The 15694-nt window shown below is 39.1% G+C and overlaps 1 protein-coding gene across 1 annotated transcript in view; it reads right to left on the bottom strand.

Moving 5' to 3' along the window:
* The window catches only part of ANO2 (anoctamin 2), a 194667-nt gene that overhangs the window by 25626 nt on the left and 153347 nt on the right, over positions 1 to 15694 (bottom strand). The window contains exons 20-23 of the mRNA XM_026081614.1: positions 14729 to 14930; positions 10144 to 10255; positions 8710 to 8767; positions 7702 to 7802 (exon numbers count right to left, since the gene is read on the bottom strand). Coding sequence (XP_025937399.1) covers positions 7702 to 7802; positions 8710 to 8767; positions 10144 to 10255; positions 14729 to 14930 — 473 coding nt within the window. The remainder of the gene's footprint in view (positions 1 to 7701; positions 7803 to 8709; positions 8768 to 10143; positions 10256 to 14728; positions 14931 to 15694) is intronic.

Genomic DNA, 15694 nt, shown 5'->3' with positions numbered 1-15694 from the left:
GCCGCAAAGATCAACAGATGTACTCTGACTTTTGTTCCAGGTGCAGCTGAGGACATAGCTCACAAGTATGATTATAACAGCCTCAGTACTTTGGCAATACCCAGATATATTGGGACTAACCAAATACTTTGAGTACCCAGAACACTCAGTTTACATAATTTTAATAAATGGGAGGGGGTGGGGGTGTTAAAATACTCTACGAGAAAGAACTAAATGTATCCTTCCAAAGACATTTACCTTCTACTTTATGCAAACTCAGCCATTTCAAGATACCAAAATTTCCTCTTTTTTTCCCTCTCTGCTTTTATGGCAATCAAGGGAACTTGCCTCTGACAGAGGTGATGTAGTATTCAGAGGATAGGAGGCTGGGGACAAGATTTAAAACAGAATCACAGAATCACAGAATCGCTGAGGTTGGAAGGGACCTCTGGAGATCATCTAGTCCAACCCCCCTGCTCAAGCAGGGTCACCTAGAGCACGTTGCACAGGATTGCATCCAGGCGCGTTTTGAATATCTCCAGAGAAGGAGACTCCACCACCTCTCGGGGCAACCTGTTCCAGTGCTCTGTCACCCTCACAGTGAAAAAGTTTTTCCTCATGTTCAGATGGAAGTGTCTGTGTTTCAGTTTGTGCCCATTGCCTCGCGTCCTGTCACTGGGCACCACTGAAAAGAGTCTGGTCCCATCCTCTCGACACCCTCCCTTCAGATACTTGTACATGTTGATAAGATCTCCTCTCAGCCTTCTCTTCTCTAGGCTAAACAGGCCAAGCTCTCTCAGCCTTTCCTCAGAGGAGAGATGCTCCAGTCCCCTAATCATCTTTGTAGCCCTTCGCTGGACTTGCTCCAGTAGTGCCACATCCCTCTTGTACTGGGGAGCCCAGAACTGGACGCAGTACTCTAGATGTGGCCTCACCAGGGCTGAGTAGAGGGGGAGAATCATCCCCCTCCACCTGCTGGCAACACTCTTCCTGATGCACCCCAGGATACCATTGGCCTTCTTGGCCACAAGGGCACATTGCTGCCTCATGCTTAACTTGGTGTCCACCAGCACTCCCAGGGCCTTCGCTGCAGAGCTGCTTTCCAGCAGGTCAACCCCCAACCTGTACTGGTGCATGGGGTTATTCCTCCCCAGGTGCAGGACCCTGCACTTCCCTTTGTTGAACTTCATGAGGTTCCTCTCTGCCCACCTCTCCAGCCTGTCCAAGTCTCTTTGAATGGCAGCACAGCCCTCTGGCGTATCAGCCACTCCTCCCAGTTTTGTATCGTCAGCAAACTTGCTGAGGGTGCACTCTGTGCCTTCATCCAGGTCATTGATGAAGAAGTTGAACAAGACTGGACCCAGTACTGACCCCTGGGGGACACCGCTAGCTACAGGCCTCCAACTAGACTCTGCGCCACTGATCACAACCCTCTGAGTTCTGCCATTCAGCCAGTTCTCAAGCCACCTCACTGTCCACTCATCTAACCCACACTTCCTGAGCTTGTCTATGAGGATGCTATGGGAGACAGCGTCAAAAGCCTTGCTGAAGTCTAGGTAGACAACATCCACTGCTCTCCCCTCATCTACCCAGCCAGTCATTCCAGCATAGAAGGCTATCAGATTGGTTAGGCATGATTTCCCCTTGGTGAAGCCATGCTGACTACTCCTGATCACCTTCTTTTCCTCCACATGCTTGGAGATGGCTTCCAGGATGAGCTGCTCCATCACCTTTCCAGGGATGGAGGTGAGCCTGACTGGCCTGTAGTTCCCTGGGTCCTCCTTCTTGCCCTTTTTGAAGACTGGGGTGACATTGGCTTTCTTCCAGCTTTGGCTTTCTTCCAATCAAAGAATCCCCATTATGCCCTTCCAGCATATCCCAATTAATTTCCTAATGTGAGGGTCTCTCAGAGGAAAGTGAACAATGAGTTCAAGACAGTGTTAATTTCTGTTCCAATAAAATGATATGAGCTATAAATGTCCCTCACATTACCATGGGCAGATGAGACTGAAGTGCATCTCACTGTCACTGTGCAGCAGCTGAGATAAAGTTTGGGTGTGCTGAGAAGTGAAGTCTGTGCATGTGTGATCTAATCTTCTAGTTATAGCACCACGGAGTCATGTGATGGAGTTTAACACATATCCATAACTCCCATGAGAATTCTGTAACTAAAACAATAGTTGTGTTTTATGTTTATCTGAGAATGCACTAAATCCAGGGCTCAGTTACTGAGAATAATTTTTAATTTTTCATTATGATCTATCTATATGCCAGTCATGAGGAGCACAACATTGAACTATTTTGAGTTAAGCTTTGAACAGTTTTTAATTTTTATTTTATGCAATTTTTTAAAGGATCAGCAAATTGAAAGAGCGCCAAACTAATTCTTTTCAAATTTTCCACAGAAATGTACCTTTGTGTCATATCCAAGCATGTGAGGTTTCAGACCAAACAGAAGTGTGTCAGAAAATTAATGGAACAGAGAATAGGGAGTTGCACTGGATAGATACTCTCAGGGTTATTCTCTAGCTATACAGCAGTGGAGCAATGAAAATGAGTTTTGCAGAATTCTATAGCTGCACGTATGATTGTGTTATTAAAACTGAGTAAGATCTTCAAATGTGCATGTGTGAAACCTGTTTTGTAATTACTCAGATCAATATTTTTAAACAAAGCTGAAAGCAATCAAGAATCAAGAGCAGTTTTATCTTCTGATTTCTGCATGCCAGGCAGCCTCACCAGGCAGAAAGAGGTAAATTTGCCCATTTGAAATGAGTTTCTGGGAACCTTTGTGCTGAAGAGACACAAGCAGGGAAGTTTCATGATACTTCTAGTAGCCACCTAAATCTGGACAATTATTTCTGGTCCTTTTGCTAGTGAATGTTAAAAAGCAAGAAAAGATCTTGAGGAGAATGAATAGCATGAAAGAAGACTGCACGGAGGATCAGGGAGAAAGAAAATGAAAAACAGAGGTTTTGTTAGGATTCTCTCGTGCAGTTAAAAGTGGTGCTGCAGCTGCTCACAAGGGGTTGGCATCAAACTGTTGTATTAGATAGGAGATGGGGACATGGTTTAATTACACTGTCTGTAATTTTGAAAATAACAGATAAGCATTGCATGACTCAAGGTAATCATCCTAAGAGTAGAAAATCACTGCAGAAAAAAGTTCCAAGCCTGAAAAGCTCACAAGCTTTGCAGAAAAAACAGATGAGGACAAGGAGAGACAAATTGCAACCCAGCGGTCATGGTTGATCATGGTTGGGCATAACGTATATGCTTATATGAAGCTTTATTTTAAAAAACAAAGAAGTGATTCTGTAGTTTTCTATTTATAGTAAAGGGTAGGATCAGAATTTGAGGGAAGTAGGGGAGGTCATAGAGGTGACTTAGGAAAAAAGGGGAAATTTGTGACGTAAGACAGAACAGAATGTAAAGAGATCAGAGAGAGCAAATAGCTGGAGACAGGTTGAAATAGGACAGAAGCAGAAAAATTATTTTGTCAGCACAAGTCTTTGTGTCTTCAGTGCCTGTGCAGTCCCCATAATGTTGCTCCATCAGAGCTTGCCAGAAAGATTGGGACTGAGATCAGTTCACCAATTTCTCAAGACTCTCACAGTTAACAAATGCCCTTAGTCCCTGCAAAGGCAGATCACCTGTGACTGTCACCAAGGAGTGAATTTGAAGTATTGTAAGGCAATACTTGCTAGAACAGAGATGCAAATGGATATTCTGCTTGAACTTCAGTGCAAGAAAGATGAGAAAAATAGAAACAAAACCTCCAGAATCCAACCTCCAGAGATGAATGATTATTTATGCCAAGAGGTTTTTAAGTCTATCCTTACTAGTTGATGCTTTTTCCTTTGCAGCATGCTAGAAAATGGTACAGGGAGAAATCTAGACAGAAAGTGCTATTAGATTATGTAGCTGGAGCACCATATATCTGGAGAAGAGGAAGGGAGTGCAGCGACTCAAACTCTTGTGACCTTGCCTGGACTTTTTTTTTGCTGCTTGGCAGAAGGAGCACTGAACATTCTGGATTTCCTACAGCCATATTCCTGCAGTCTGTTCCCACAAGGGAACAGCTTTCCATGTGCATAGGGAAGCGGGTAGCAGAAGAAGGCAAGGGGGAGAAAGAATCACTTTAATCTCACCCTGTGCCACAAATTTATGGTCTAGTCATGTTTCCTTCGCACACTCAGACCTCCTTCTGAATTCTGTAGGAACTTTAGTTGTGTTTGGTATTTACTGACTTTGCAAACAGACCAAAAAAAAAAAACCCCAGAAAAAAAAAAGAGCTTTAATTAGCAAAATTTTATATGAGGTGAAATGCAACAGAAAAGATAGCAGGTATGAAAGGGTGTCTTCAAATGGATTTTATTGGCTCTTGGTATTCCGACCCAACATAGTTAAGTGCATTTTGAAATAAGTGATGGAAACCGATGTTGAATAAAAAGGTTGAAATCATGGCCCCACTAAAGTCAGTGGAAGTTTTTCATTGACTTCAATAGGGCCGGGACTTCAACTGAAAGGCTTTTTCACCAAGGTCAGAGACAGAGAGCAATAAAATAACCACATGGACTTTTTGCAGTAAGTTTAGGAACAGAGAATAGGAATAGAGGAGTATTAAAACAATTGTAGAGCAAGCCTCTCAAACCCTGCAGCATTTTAGGGTCAATTTCTATGGAAACAGTAAAAGAATTATGGTATGTGACACATCTGAGTGAAATGTGGCATATTTACATCTGTTAAACTTGCAAATTCCAGCCCCCCAGAACGCACATTTCCATTCAAGAAGGCTTAGCTTTTAATAATTCCAATGTCATTGCATTCACCTAGCTGTTCTGATATTCTTGGACGCAGAGATGGAAAAAGAAATCACAGAAAGGTTTAAAACACCAGAAAGTCACATCTGTCATAGCTATGGAGCAATTTCTCCAGATATGTACTGGGAAAAGGCTAGGTGTGTCCTAGTGACTGTGCAATGCAGAGCTGCCATCTGAAGTTTAACATCAGAGCTCTCTAGCCAGCACTGGCTGTGGATAAGCTAGCATGAAGAAACCAAATGATGGTTCCCAACTGTGGCAGCATTTGGGGAGCTAGAGACCTAATGAATGGCTGTTGCATATGAACACAGGGTATCACCTGCTTTATTGTATTTTACCAGTAAAAGAGGCAATAACTGGGAGTAAGGCTCTTCTGCAATTAAAATGCTTTTGGTTTTATTATGAATGAAATCAAAAGCTTTTCTGGAAATAACTCTAGAAACTCCCAGGTTTCAATAGGGAAGAGAACCCTTCTGGTTTGGGTTATCTTATAACTTAGCAGAGAGATTCTTGCATGTTACAGATGTCTAGAGGACAGTTCCAGATTCTAAAGAACAAATGATCATTTGTGATAGTCCATTCTGACTCTTCATATGGGTAAGCTTGATTGCAGCATGTGTACTCTGCCTTCAATGAAAATATTGGCAGCCAGTTGAAGAATTAATGTTATTCACTCTGACTCTCATTCCTTCCCAAATAGGCACAAAGCAACGGAAAAAAAATAGGGCTGCCAAAACAAGATAGAAAAGACTAGTCTATCTTTCTGCCACAGAAGGATTGCAGCTTACAGTGCATTGCTTCTGCAAAAGTAGACCCTGGAAAATGTAGCAAGGCCCTGATGATACTCTGTGAAGGAAAATAAAAAGCTCTGCAGTAGAAAAAACATGATCTAACAGAGGAGCTGAGCTGATAATAAGAGATTACCAAGGCAGGAGGCCAGGCAAAAAAGACCAGCGGTCAGAGAGCATGAGGATATGTTCATATACACATCTGCTACATCTGCTAACAGTGGAAAGTCCAAGTGTAGTAGATTAAGTGTGTAACATTGACATGCCACAATCACTACTTGTGCAACACAGTGACTGTGCATGTTTGTAGTGCTAATTTCTCTGGATTTATTTGCATCCAGCAGCCCTATGGACAGTTCTATGAAAGTCTGACAGATCAAGACTCAAAGCGTGTCTGTCTGTGTGTATGCCGGGCAGATGGGGTGTAATAAAGCACCACTAAGGATGTAGTCCAAACCAGTAGAGTGGTTAATGCAGAAATACAAGGCTAATTCTGATTTAATTAGCCTGAGCATTCAGTATAGCTCAGTTCTTCCCCTGGTCTAAACAGGTCTGGTGAGACGGGCTGAGCCCCACAGATATGTACTTGGTTTAGGTAAGAATGGGATGAGCAAAGGAAAACCAGATTTGTTTATTTCAGGATGACAAGATAGCATTGTGACTGCGAGGAGGTGTTTCTCCAGAGAGGATGAAAGTAAGTTTGTTTTTAAACAGTTATTCAGTTAAAAAAAAATGAGGTTGCCATAGGTTGCTGCAGAAGTGTGGGGGGAGCAGGAATGAAAGAGGAAAATGGGATGAGATTGTCACATTCTTGCATCAAGAGTTGTAGTCAGGGCACCGAGAAATAATTTAACATTAGTTTTCTGTTTTGACTGGATCAACCTCTGCTTTCCTGAATCAAAGATAATAAAAATAGTATTTCAGCATCATAAAATTCCCATTAAACAAGCCCAGTAGCAGTATGTTTTTGGAAGAGGGTTTGCACTGAGAAAGCTCTAAGCCTTCAACATATCAGGTACTTTGGGAATGATTTACCATCCTTTTTTCAAAATAAACTAAAACTCAATAAGATGTAGACAGAAAACAGACCTCCCTAGTGAACTCTGACACAACAATAATGAAACCATCCCTAATCCATATTTCATTTGTTCAGGAAGGTTTTTTTTTCTTTCCATAGAAATTACTAAAAAATAAATAAATAAAATAAAAATGCCAGGGCAAAAGAGGAAAAGGGCCCAGTCTTTAAATATTTCATCATTCATCTTGGTTTCTAGATAGCATCTCTGAGGCCTTCCATAGGGATGTGATCCAAAAGCTACGTACACCAGTGGAAAGACTCTGACTAAACTCAGTGGAGTCAAGGCTTGCATCTAAGCCAGACCCTTCATCCAAGGCAACATTTCACAGAACGTTGCCATCAACAAGGATGATTCAGTTAACAGAAACAAGGGCAAACCTCCCAAGAGGCAGCAACAGGGCATTCTCAGTGGAGTCTCTTGCCTGAAAAAACCCTTGCCACTGGAAATGGACCAAGAGAGATTTCCTGCTGCATTTGGAGCAGAGGACACTGTGCACTGAGTATCCTGTGGCAAAGACAGCTGCTGAACCCAGCTCCTGCATCCTATAGTGACATACTGACATACAGGCATATTAGGAATGTGCGGACTTCATCTGTAAAACCAGAAAATAGTCATAGATCAAGTAATCCATTTTAACACCTTTTATGAGCTATTGCTTTTCTCCCACCCACCTCTCTTCTGCTTTATACCGATTAATATTCCATGCTACTGCCCTGAAAGCTTCTCTAAAACTTCTCAAGAGATCCATCATACCTTTCCTGTTTTATCATGTTTCTAAAATTAATTTAGATCAATTATTTAATATATTCAATCATTTTCTTTAAGCCATTTACTGCAGATATAGCCAATCATTCAACATAAAATACAGCCAGATCATTTCATCACAACCAAAAATGTGATTTATCATCACATTTAATTAGAACCCACTGAAGTTAGTGGCAAAAGTCCCATCCAGTGGAATAAGGATCAAGCCTTTAATTTATAGTGTCATAGGAATAAGCGCATGGTAATGGAGAAGGCTGAGATACATACGGGATTCCAATTTCAAAGAGATTGTTTTGAATCAGCTGTTTTCCAAGCATAATGATGCTCAGCTGAATGCAGAGTTCCATCAAACAGCCTCCTGGAGCACACTGTAATTAAACAAAAATGCACAGTGTGAAGGGAGCAAGGTAACACTTAATATGTTTAAAAGTACCCACCTGGAAGATCTATCTATGTGAGCTTGCAGACCCTGCTACTGATTCATGCAGGAACACAGAACTCATTGATCATTTCAATTCTTTCCTTAACAAGGTATTTCATCTCCACTAATAAAACCACATTATGAAAAATATGCAGAGCTCTGAAATTACTTATTGTGTCCTGGAGCTACTATATTTCCTTTTAAAGTATTTACTATATAATCAATGTAATAAACATAATGCAGTATCCCCAATTCTCTTCCAACCTGATGTCTCCCAAGGGAGGAGAAAATCTTCGATCTTGCAAAGACTTATGCATATGCTTTATTGCAAGCCCTTGAGTAAGTCTATTGATTTTCAAGGGAATACCCACATCAGTTAAAAGGAATTTTGAAAAAAATTATTTGCAGGTTTAGCACAAAATGGCTACAACTTTTTAGGCTGTTACAACTGCGAGTCTTCTAGTGATCCATAGTACAGAATAAGAACCCAGATTCAAGCCTCAGTTTTCTCATAGGCTTCCCAAGGGCCTTGGTTAAATCATTTAATCTGTTTGTGCCTTAGTGCCCATTTGTAAAATACAGAAATTGTGAAGCTTCACATATGAAGTGCTGTGCTTCACTGTGAAGTGCTCAGAATTACAGAGAGAGAGAACATATAGGTACCTCAGAGAGAGAATTTGGGTTTGACTATTTTTGACTATTTATGTTGAAAATTTAACATCTTGGTAAACTTATTTTTAACTTGTTGTCTGTTTTTCCCTTGTTGTCTGTATTCCACTGAAACACACTGCACATGTCTCTTTTTATTAAAGTTTTTTTTAATTTTTGCTTGTTTGAATTTCATGTGTACTTGCCTCTTCCATTCGATAACCATCAAACACATATACATAACGACCAGGGCGGCCAACAAATCTGAAAGCAATAACAATATATGAAATAATTAAAAAAAAAGAAAAAAATGTTAACTTTAACAACATATTCATTCATATTCATGTTCGTTCATATTAGCTAAAATATTTCAGAACTATCATCTACTTCAAAATAGATTTGAAAGAAAAAAACTAGTCAACTTTAATTATACAAAATGATTTCCAAGTATAGCAAGGCTGTACTTGTGCTTTCCTACTACATCTTAAAGATATATTTTTAATAATATGTTTCAAAAAACCCCCAAACACCTCTGTCCCTTGATTACAGATCACAAAAATGGGAACACATATCCTAAATCAGATCCTCTTGTATCTGAGAAATGCCCTGAAGACATTTTTTTACATATGTACAAACAATCAAGGCTCTTCTGACTAAACTGAGAGGAACAGTGAAATTGACTTTACTTAAGAGGTTTATAACCACACAACAATAAGAGAGTGTTAAAAATGAGAGAAAACATATTTTTCATTTAATGTCTTCTAATATTTACAACTTCTGGTAAAATGTGTCACTAATTCTTCAATCAGTGATGCTGACTAGGATTAGAGAAGAATAGAGATCAGCAAACTTTATAGCCCCTAAAAGGAAAAGCAAATTGGTATGAAACAATCCAGACAATGTTTTTAAACATTTTTGCAAAAGTTTCAGCAAACAATCACTTTTAAGCTCTCCATTCAAAAGCATGTGCAATACTGCAGATAACTGGGTCCCAAAAGACAATGATCCTGAAGCGACAGGAAATCATACTTATTTAGCAGAACAGCTGAATTAGCTTTTTGGTCAATCAGCTCATTTGCCAAAACATGCAGCTTCCAGTTAACTATAACGATTTCTTAATTTAACTTGATATGGGCAAATAATGCAAAACATGGAGAAAATAATAAGGAAAACAGTTCCATAATTTCAAAAGAAACAAGAAAATCTTTCTTTGTCAAATGATGCTTCAAGAAAAATTTACTAAAATGTGGAAAGCTTAGACCAATAAGCAGTATCATTCACTAATAAATGAAACTTCCTTTTTTAACTGAAAGGGAATAATTTTCTGAGGTATGGTTTATACTTATTAAAAAAACAGTTTCATTTCAAGTCTGTGCTCTACTTAGGAGAGAAAATGTATAGGGCTCCACATCAGGCCCTACCTTTCCAAAGCAAACTCTAGACAACTCTGCTAATGGTGTTTTTTCATATCTGGCAAGGATGGCCAATCCCAAACTTTACTTAAGTAGCCCTTTCTGCCCATTTTTAAACATGGATCCACTAATACATATATAAAAAATGTATACCATGTGTATATTTAAATATATACATGTGTGTGTATATGCATATGTATATGTATAGATAAAGGACATTTAACCTACCTTCCTTTAAAAAAGGCAACATAAAAAATTGGTGCATAAGAATTCACAAACTTTAGTAAGAATGCCTTCAAAATCAGTCTCTCCTCAAAGGTTTTCTCTGTTTTCGGAACCTCTGGAAGAAAAATTTAAAAAAAAATGAAAATCACAGAAATCAATTAGTAATTATGTAAACATCCCTGATAAACCCAACTAACTAAACTAAACTGCACTAAACTAAACTGTAAACTTCAGGCTAATACTCTTTTTTCCTTTGTACTTTCACTTTGCACCAATGGCCACTAGTTCCTTCAGTTTTTGACTTCTGATTTCCAGAGAGTCTTTCCAAATTTCCAGATAGAAATTAAAAAATTCTTTGGTAGAAACAATAATAAAGACAGTATAATGAACCTGGTTCTCAGATAGGTCTCTGACAATTTATCACAAATGGCTGTTGGCTGTCTATCCAATAGCTTGGTCGCAAAATAAAAACAAACCCTGACACATGGCCTGGACCTGACAACACCTCAGTTCTTTTCCTGGCTCTATCACTGCCCTGCTGAGAGATCTGGGCAGATCACATCACCCTCCTCTGCTTCAGGCCACGTCTTGAAATCTTGGAACAGACCTCCTCTGTCATGTACTCTGACATCTACTATGTCATCAAATATATAGTACTTTTAAATATATATTTTAATATATATACTAAGTATTATTATGTCTACATTTACACAGTTCTGTTAGCTATCTGGAGTTTGAAGAAAAAATTAATTAGCTCTTGATATTCATTTGCATAAAGCTAAACTAGTATAGAGGGTCTTAATGTACATAAGCATACGCAGATGTGCATAAGTTAGCCTTTATACAACTGCAATAACAAAGTAATTCTCAGTTCATGAGTGGAGAAACTGAAGCACAAAGACTTTCATTCAGAGAAAAAAAAAACTAAAAAGCCTGCTTAACTTAGTGTGCTCAAGCCTTTTTTTCTATAATGGGTTTGTTTATGTATTTGATGTTAAACTCAAGCTCAAGTACCTTTCTGAATAAGGCATTAAGTGACCTGCTAATCATAACCCAAAATAAATGCACATTTTCTCTAATGCTTCTCCAATCACTCTACATGTTCTATACTTTTAATCTTCTTTAAGCAACTTCTAAAAATGTTTCTTGAACATTTTCAGCATATCATTACTCCGAACAGGCAGCCTCCCAGGATTGTTTCATTTCCATGGAAATTTTCTAGGAACAGATCTCCTAAGTATAAGATAGAAACTTTCCAATTTGACAGAATGATTTGAAAAGTTCCATTTTTAAGGATTTTGTCTGGGTTAAATTCTTGTACTGCCCATCATGAGCTTTGACTATTATGACAGCAGTTAATTTTACTGTGATAAGCTCTTGACTGAGCTTCTGTTGCAGAATGAAAGTATGACATAAAAAGGTAAATCCAGAGAATTAGTTTTAAGAACATTATTACAATTTGGCTGAACTTGTGCATTTTTGCAAAAACTCTCATATGTCCCCACTGCACAGCATTATTTGTGACACTTGCAAACACATTTTCATTAAAGGTTAACACAATCTGCTGAGCCCCTGAAGTTCTGCTCTAAGTCATCACTCATCTGTATGTACAAAAAAGTTTAAATAAATCTTCATAAGGAATTGAACAATTTGAAGATGAGCCTGCATGCTGGAGAGATCCTCAGGGCAACAGCACAGGGCAACAAGAATATCCAATAAAAGCAGTATAGCTTTGAAGTCAAGAGAGAAATATCGCAGCCTTTGTCTTATAGAGAATTTCCACAAAGATGAGCTCAGTCCCTGGATGGAAATTTGCACACCATGTATGGTTCCACAGACTCACTCACCTCTTCCCTCCCCACACTCAGATTTACTATACCACAGCAATAGAGGCATGCACAGGATTTGTTCTCTTGTTAGTGGGGTCTGCTATAGAAGCAATGTGTCCAGCCAGAATAGATACATTAGTAAGGGAGAAAGCTTTCGAAACAAACAACAACAAAAAAAATCAAATATATGGTAATTTGTGCAGCAGTGTTGAACCTTTGCAGGTATAGAACAAGTTGATAAATTTGTGATGTGGGCCTTAGTTCACCAAGCAATTGTTGCTTTTGCAAGACAAAAGCCCAGATAATTTTGATTTCTTCTCTGTTTCACTTGTTCTTCCTTGACCTGCATGAAGTTACAAGTGAGCAAATGAGTGGTAAATCAAGTTTGACACCTAGCCTCGGAACACTAGGATATAATTTGCACTTCTGCTGGTCATATCTGCAAGTATGGGAAGGTCAGTGGCCCATGTTGATGTTGCATGAACGCTTGTGCTGGGCCCACATGCATGGAGTCCTTAGGGCATCCTGTGCGAGTTCTCCATATTAATTACAGCTAAAGTATTACTCCTTTCCCCAAAGCACTGGCTTGGCAGGTATTGAAGTGGATGGCATTGATATCAGTGGTATTATTCTTATGCTTACAGACTTACTTAATTTTCTACCTGAATAAAGCTTCAATTTTGGGGTTGTAATGGGAACCTATGCTCCCTAAAGTTGTTTCTACCACCCAATAAGCATGTTCCTCAGCTTGTCTATAAACTGCAGTGTGAAAAGAGAATTGAGCCCATTTTGCTCTGCTCAGCAAAATGAAAGTTCACAAGGTAAGGAGCATTTATCAGCATGAATAAATTGTAATTTTTTTAAACATTGTAATTACAGTTTGTATCTCAGCCTAGCACTGGAGAAAGCTACATGAATGAACTTTGTAACTTGTGTAATTTGTAGCACTAGAGATTATTCAAGCTAGGTCTTTCTTAAATAAAACACCTCATGGTTAATTAAGAATGATGCCTAAATAGAGATGGCAGGATTGAAATTAAATGCAAAGTGACAGGAGAAGAATAGCCTGCAAGTGAGAAAGAAATTCTTGCTTCTTTCACAGTTGAGAGTGGTGCACCTTTTCAAGGATGAGATTTTCCTTCTGGGCTTCTCCCATTGAGGCAATGACAGTGAATGGCACTTCTCAGCCCTTGGTTATACTCTGCCAGAGAGGACAAGCCTCACCTTCATCTCTCTCTACTCCTTCTACGTAAGAGTTGTGCCGTTTCTTATCTGGGCGGGTGCAGTGGACAGCATTGCTCAGGTCACACACAGCTGGCAGGTTGTCGGTTGCATAAAAGCTGAAAAACTGAGTACAATTTTGGCTTGAATGTCAGTAAGCATTCAGCTTGCTTATGCCATTGGAGCAGAGTGCATTTATGCAACCCTGCTGCATTCTGCCTAAAGCCTGATGCAAAACAGAAACAAACAAACAAACAAACAAAGCCCATATGGTGGCATTCTGTGAAAATGCATTGCTTTGCCTTTGTTTCTTTCAAAAACTTTTGGAATTTAATCTAAAATCACAGGATTGTACTTCAAAAAATCAGGACTGGGCCTCTATTGTAACAACTAGATAAATCTGTAGTTTATGTTGCTCTTTAAAAAATAGGACTAAAATAGATGGTTTCACTTGTGGCTTTCAAAGTGTTTTCAGGAAGTGAGAATAAGAAGCACAGGTCTTAGAGTTCCTAAGGTTTTAATCTGTAGTCAGCTAGGTCCAACTAGCTTCGCATTACTGTAGTTTTACAGAGAAGGAATCTAAGGTTTAAGTGAATGAATCACTCTAAATTTTTAAAAAGCTTCTAATTTGGATGCCCATATTAGACACTCAAAAATTGACTCACAGACAGGCAAAGCACTTACTACCGTTAAAGACTTCTGTGGTTGCTGACGACTTTCAGTGTTTTGAATAACTGTGTTCATGCTCCTAGCCTTTGAAACATATAGAATTAGAGGTGATGTATAAACATGTTGGAAGAAATGATTAATGACAGCTATAAGAACCTCATGTTAGGACCCTATCTGTGAACAGCTTTGGTCTAACTGATATAACAATGCAAAACCCTAAGTGACATAGTAGTAGAAGGACTGACTTGCCTTAAAAAGACTTGTTAAGTATATTGCCAGGCTTATTACAATAAAAAAAAAATTTTTTTAAATCACACCCTTAACTGAAATAGCTGTTATTATCAAAAAGCCCAGCCCAGACAAAACACTATAATAGAAGAAAAAAAAAAAATTGAGGGATAGGCACCTGGTAAAAATCACACCAGAGAAATAACTGTTTTAGCATGAGAAGGATCCACAGGTGAAGCTTTACCAGAACCAGCAACATCTTTACAACAACTCACTGACTTTCAGTGAACCAGGGCCCTAGAGGCATAATTGTGTATCAAAATACATAGCAGGTATAAAATTCTCAACTGGCAATTTTGGCACCGAGCCAGTGCAATGCAAAATACTAGCTGAAATCCTGGCAATAGCACAGCTGCATTAACATGGCATTATGGCTCAGCTAATTATTCCTATTAGTGGCAAACTGCATGTTGTGGCTTAGACCCCTTGTTTACAGAGGCATGTCTGAGCATCTCACCCCATAGGCCTGAATTTTTTCACTGGCAGTCTTCAGTGGGAAATACTCCTACCAGAACCTCCTTGCATACTCTCATGTCAATACATGCAAGGTACTAATGAGGAATATGGTCAGATAACTTTACCAATTTCTGTTAGCCATTTGGCAACAGCTCCATAAATTTCATCAAGGATAAGTATCACAACCAGGTTAATGATGACAGCAGTTGCAGTCACAGTCACTCGAACATTTGACCTGGTTGTCTCATTTGTGCTGAATGACAAAGCTGCTGCTGTAGTAATTCGGTACACGATCACACCAAACACTGCTGAAAATGTCAGCATAATCTGCAAAGAAATGTATAGATTGATTAGTTCAAGCATGAGACTAGCATTTAAACAGAAGCATTGACGTGTATGTTGGGTTTGTTCCATGAATTGGTGTTGTGTGGTTATTTCTTAGAGTAACACAATAACAAGGGGATAACCAAATTAAAATGTGACAATTTAAAGCTCTTTAACAAGGGAAATAATGAAGAAAATAGTTGCAAAGTCCTGAACTGGCATAATAATTCCCAAAGAAGTGCAATTCCTCCGTAATTAAAAGCTCCACACATTAACCATGCAGTATTTATGGAACTAAGATAGTTTGGGCTCAAAGAGGATATTAAGCAAGGACTTTTATCTGGCAATAGGTTCTGACAGCTTGGACCAAAGGGCCTACAGGTACATACAGTCACGTAAATAGGCTTCACTGGCTGGAACAACTCACCTGTGTGCTGTGTACTACCGAAGGGGCACCTGTGTTTGCTCAACTAGTGCCACAAATTAAAAACCATTTTTCCCCTTTAAGTCTGACCTAAAACAGTATTTATAGTTCTGTCCAGAAATCAGTTGGTATCCTGGGGTACTTCAGGGGCTGGCTCTGACCCATGAGATGAGGGAAGCCAGCCATGCTACTGAAGGTTAAGTTCTCACAAGAGGAATCTGAATTTCACAGGGCTGTGTTATTCTGGTTTCAGAAAAAAAAAAAAAAAAAAAAAACAATACTTATACAGCCATGAAGAGGCTTGTACTTTGTATAGTTTTCACAGCATTTCTCGTTTCCAATT

The sequence above is a fragment of the Apteryx rowi genome, unplaced genomic scaffold (assembly GCF_003343035.1).
Source record: "Apteryx rowi isolate R43461 unplaced genomic scaffold, aptRow1 scaffold_556, whole genome shotgun sequence".
Taxonomy (NCBI): domain Eukaryota; kingdom Metazoa; phylum Chordata; class Aves; order Apterygiformes; family Apterygidae; genus Apteryx; species Apteryx rowi.
Note: the sequence above shows the minus strand (reverse complement) of the source record. Positions and strands in the feature narration are given on the sequence as shown.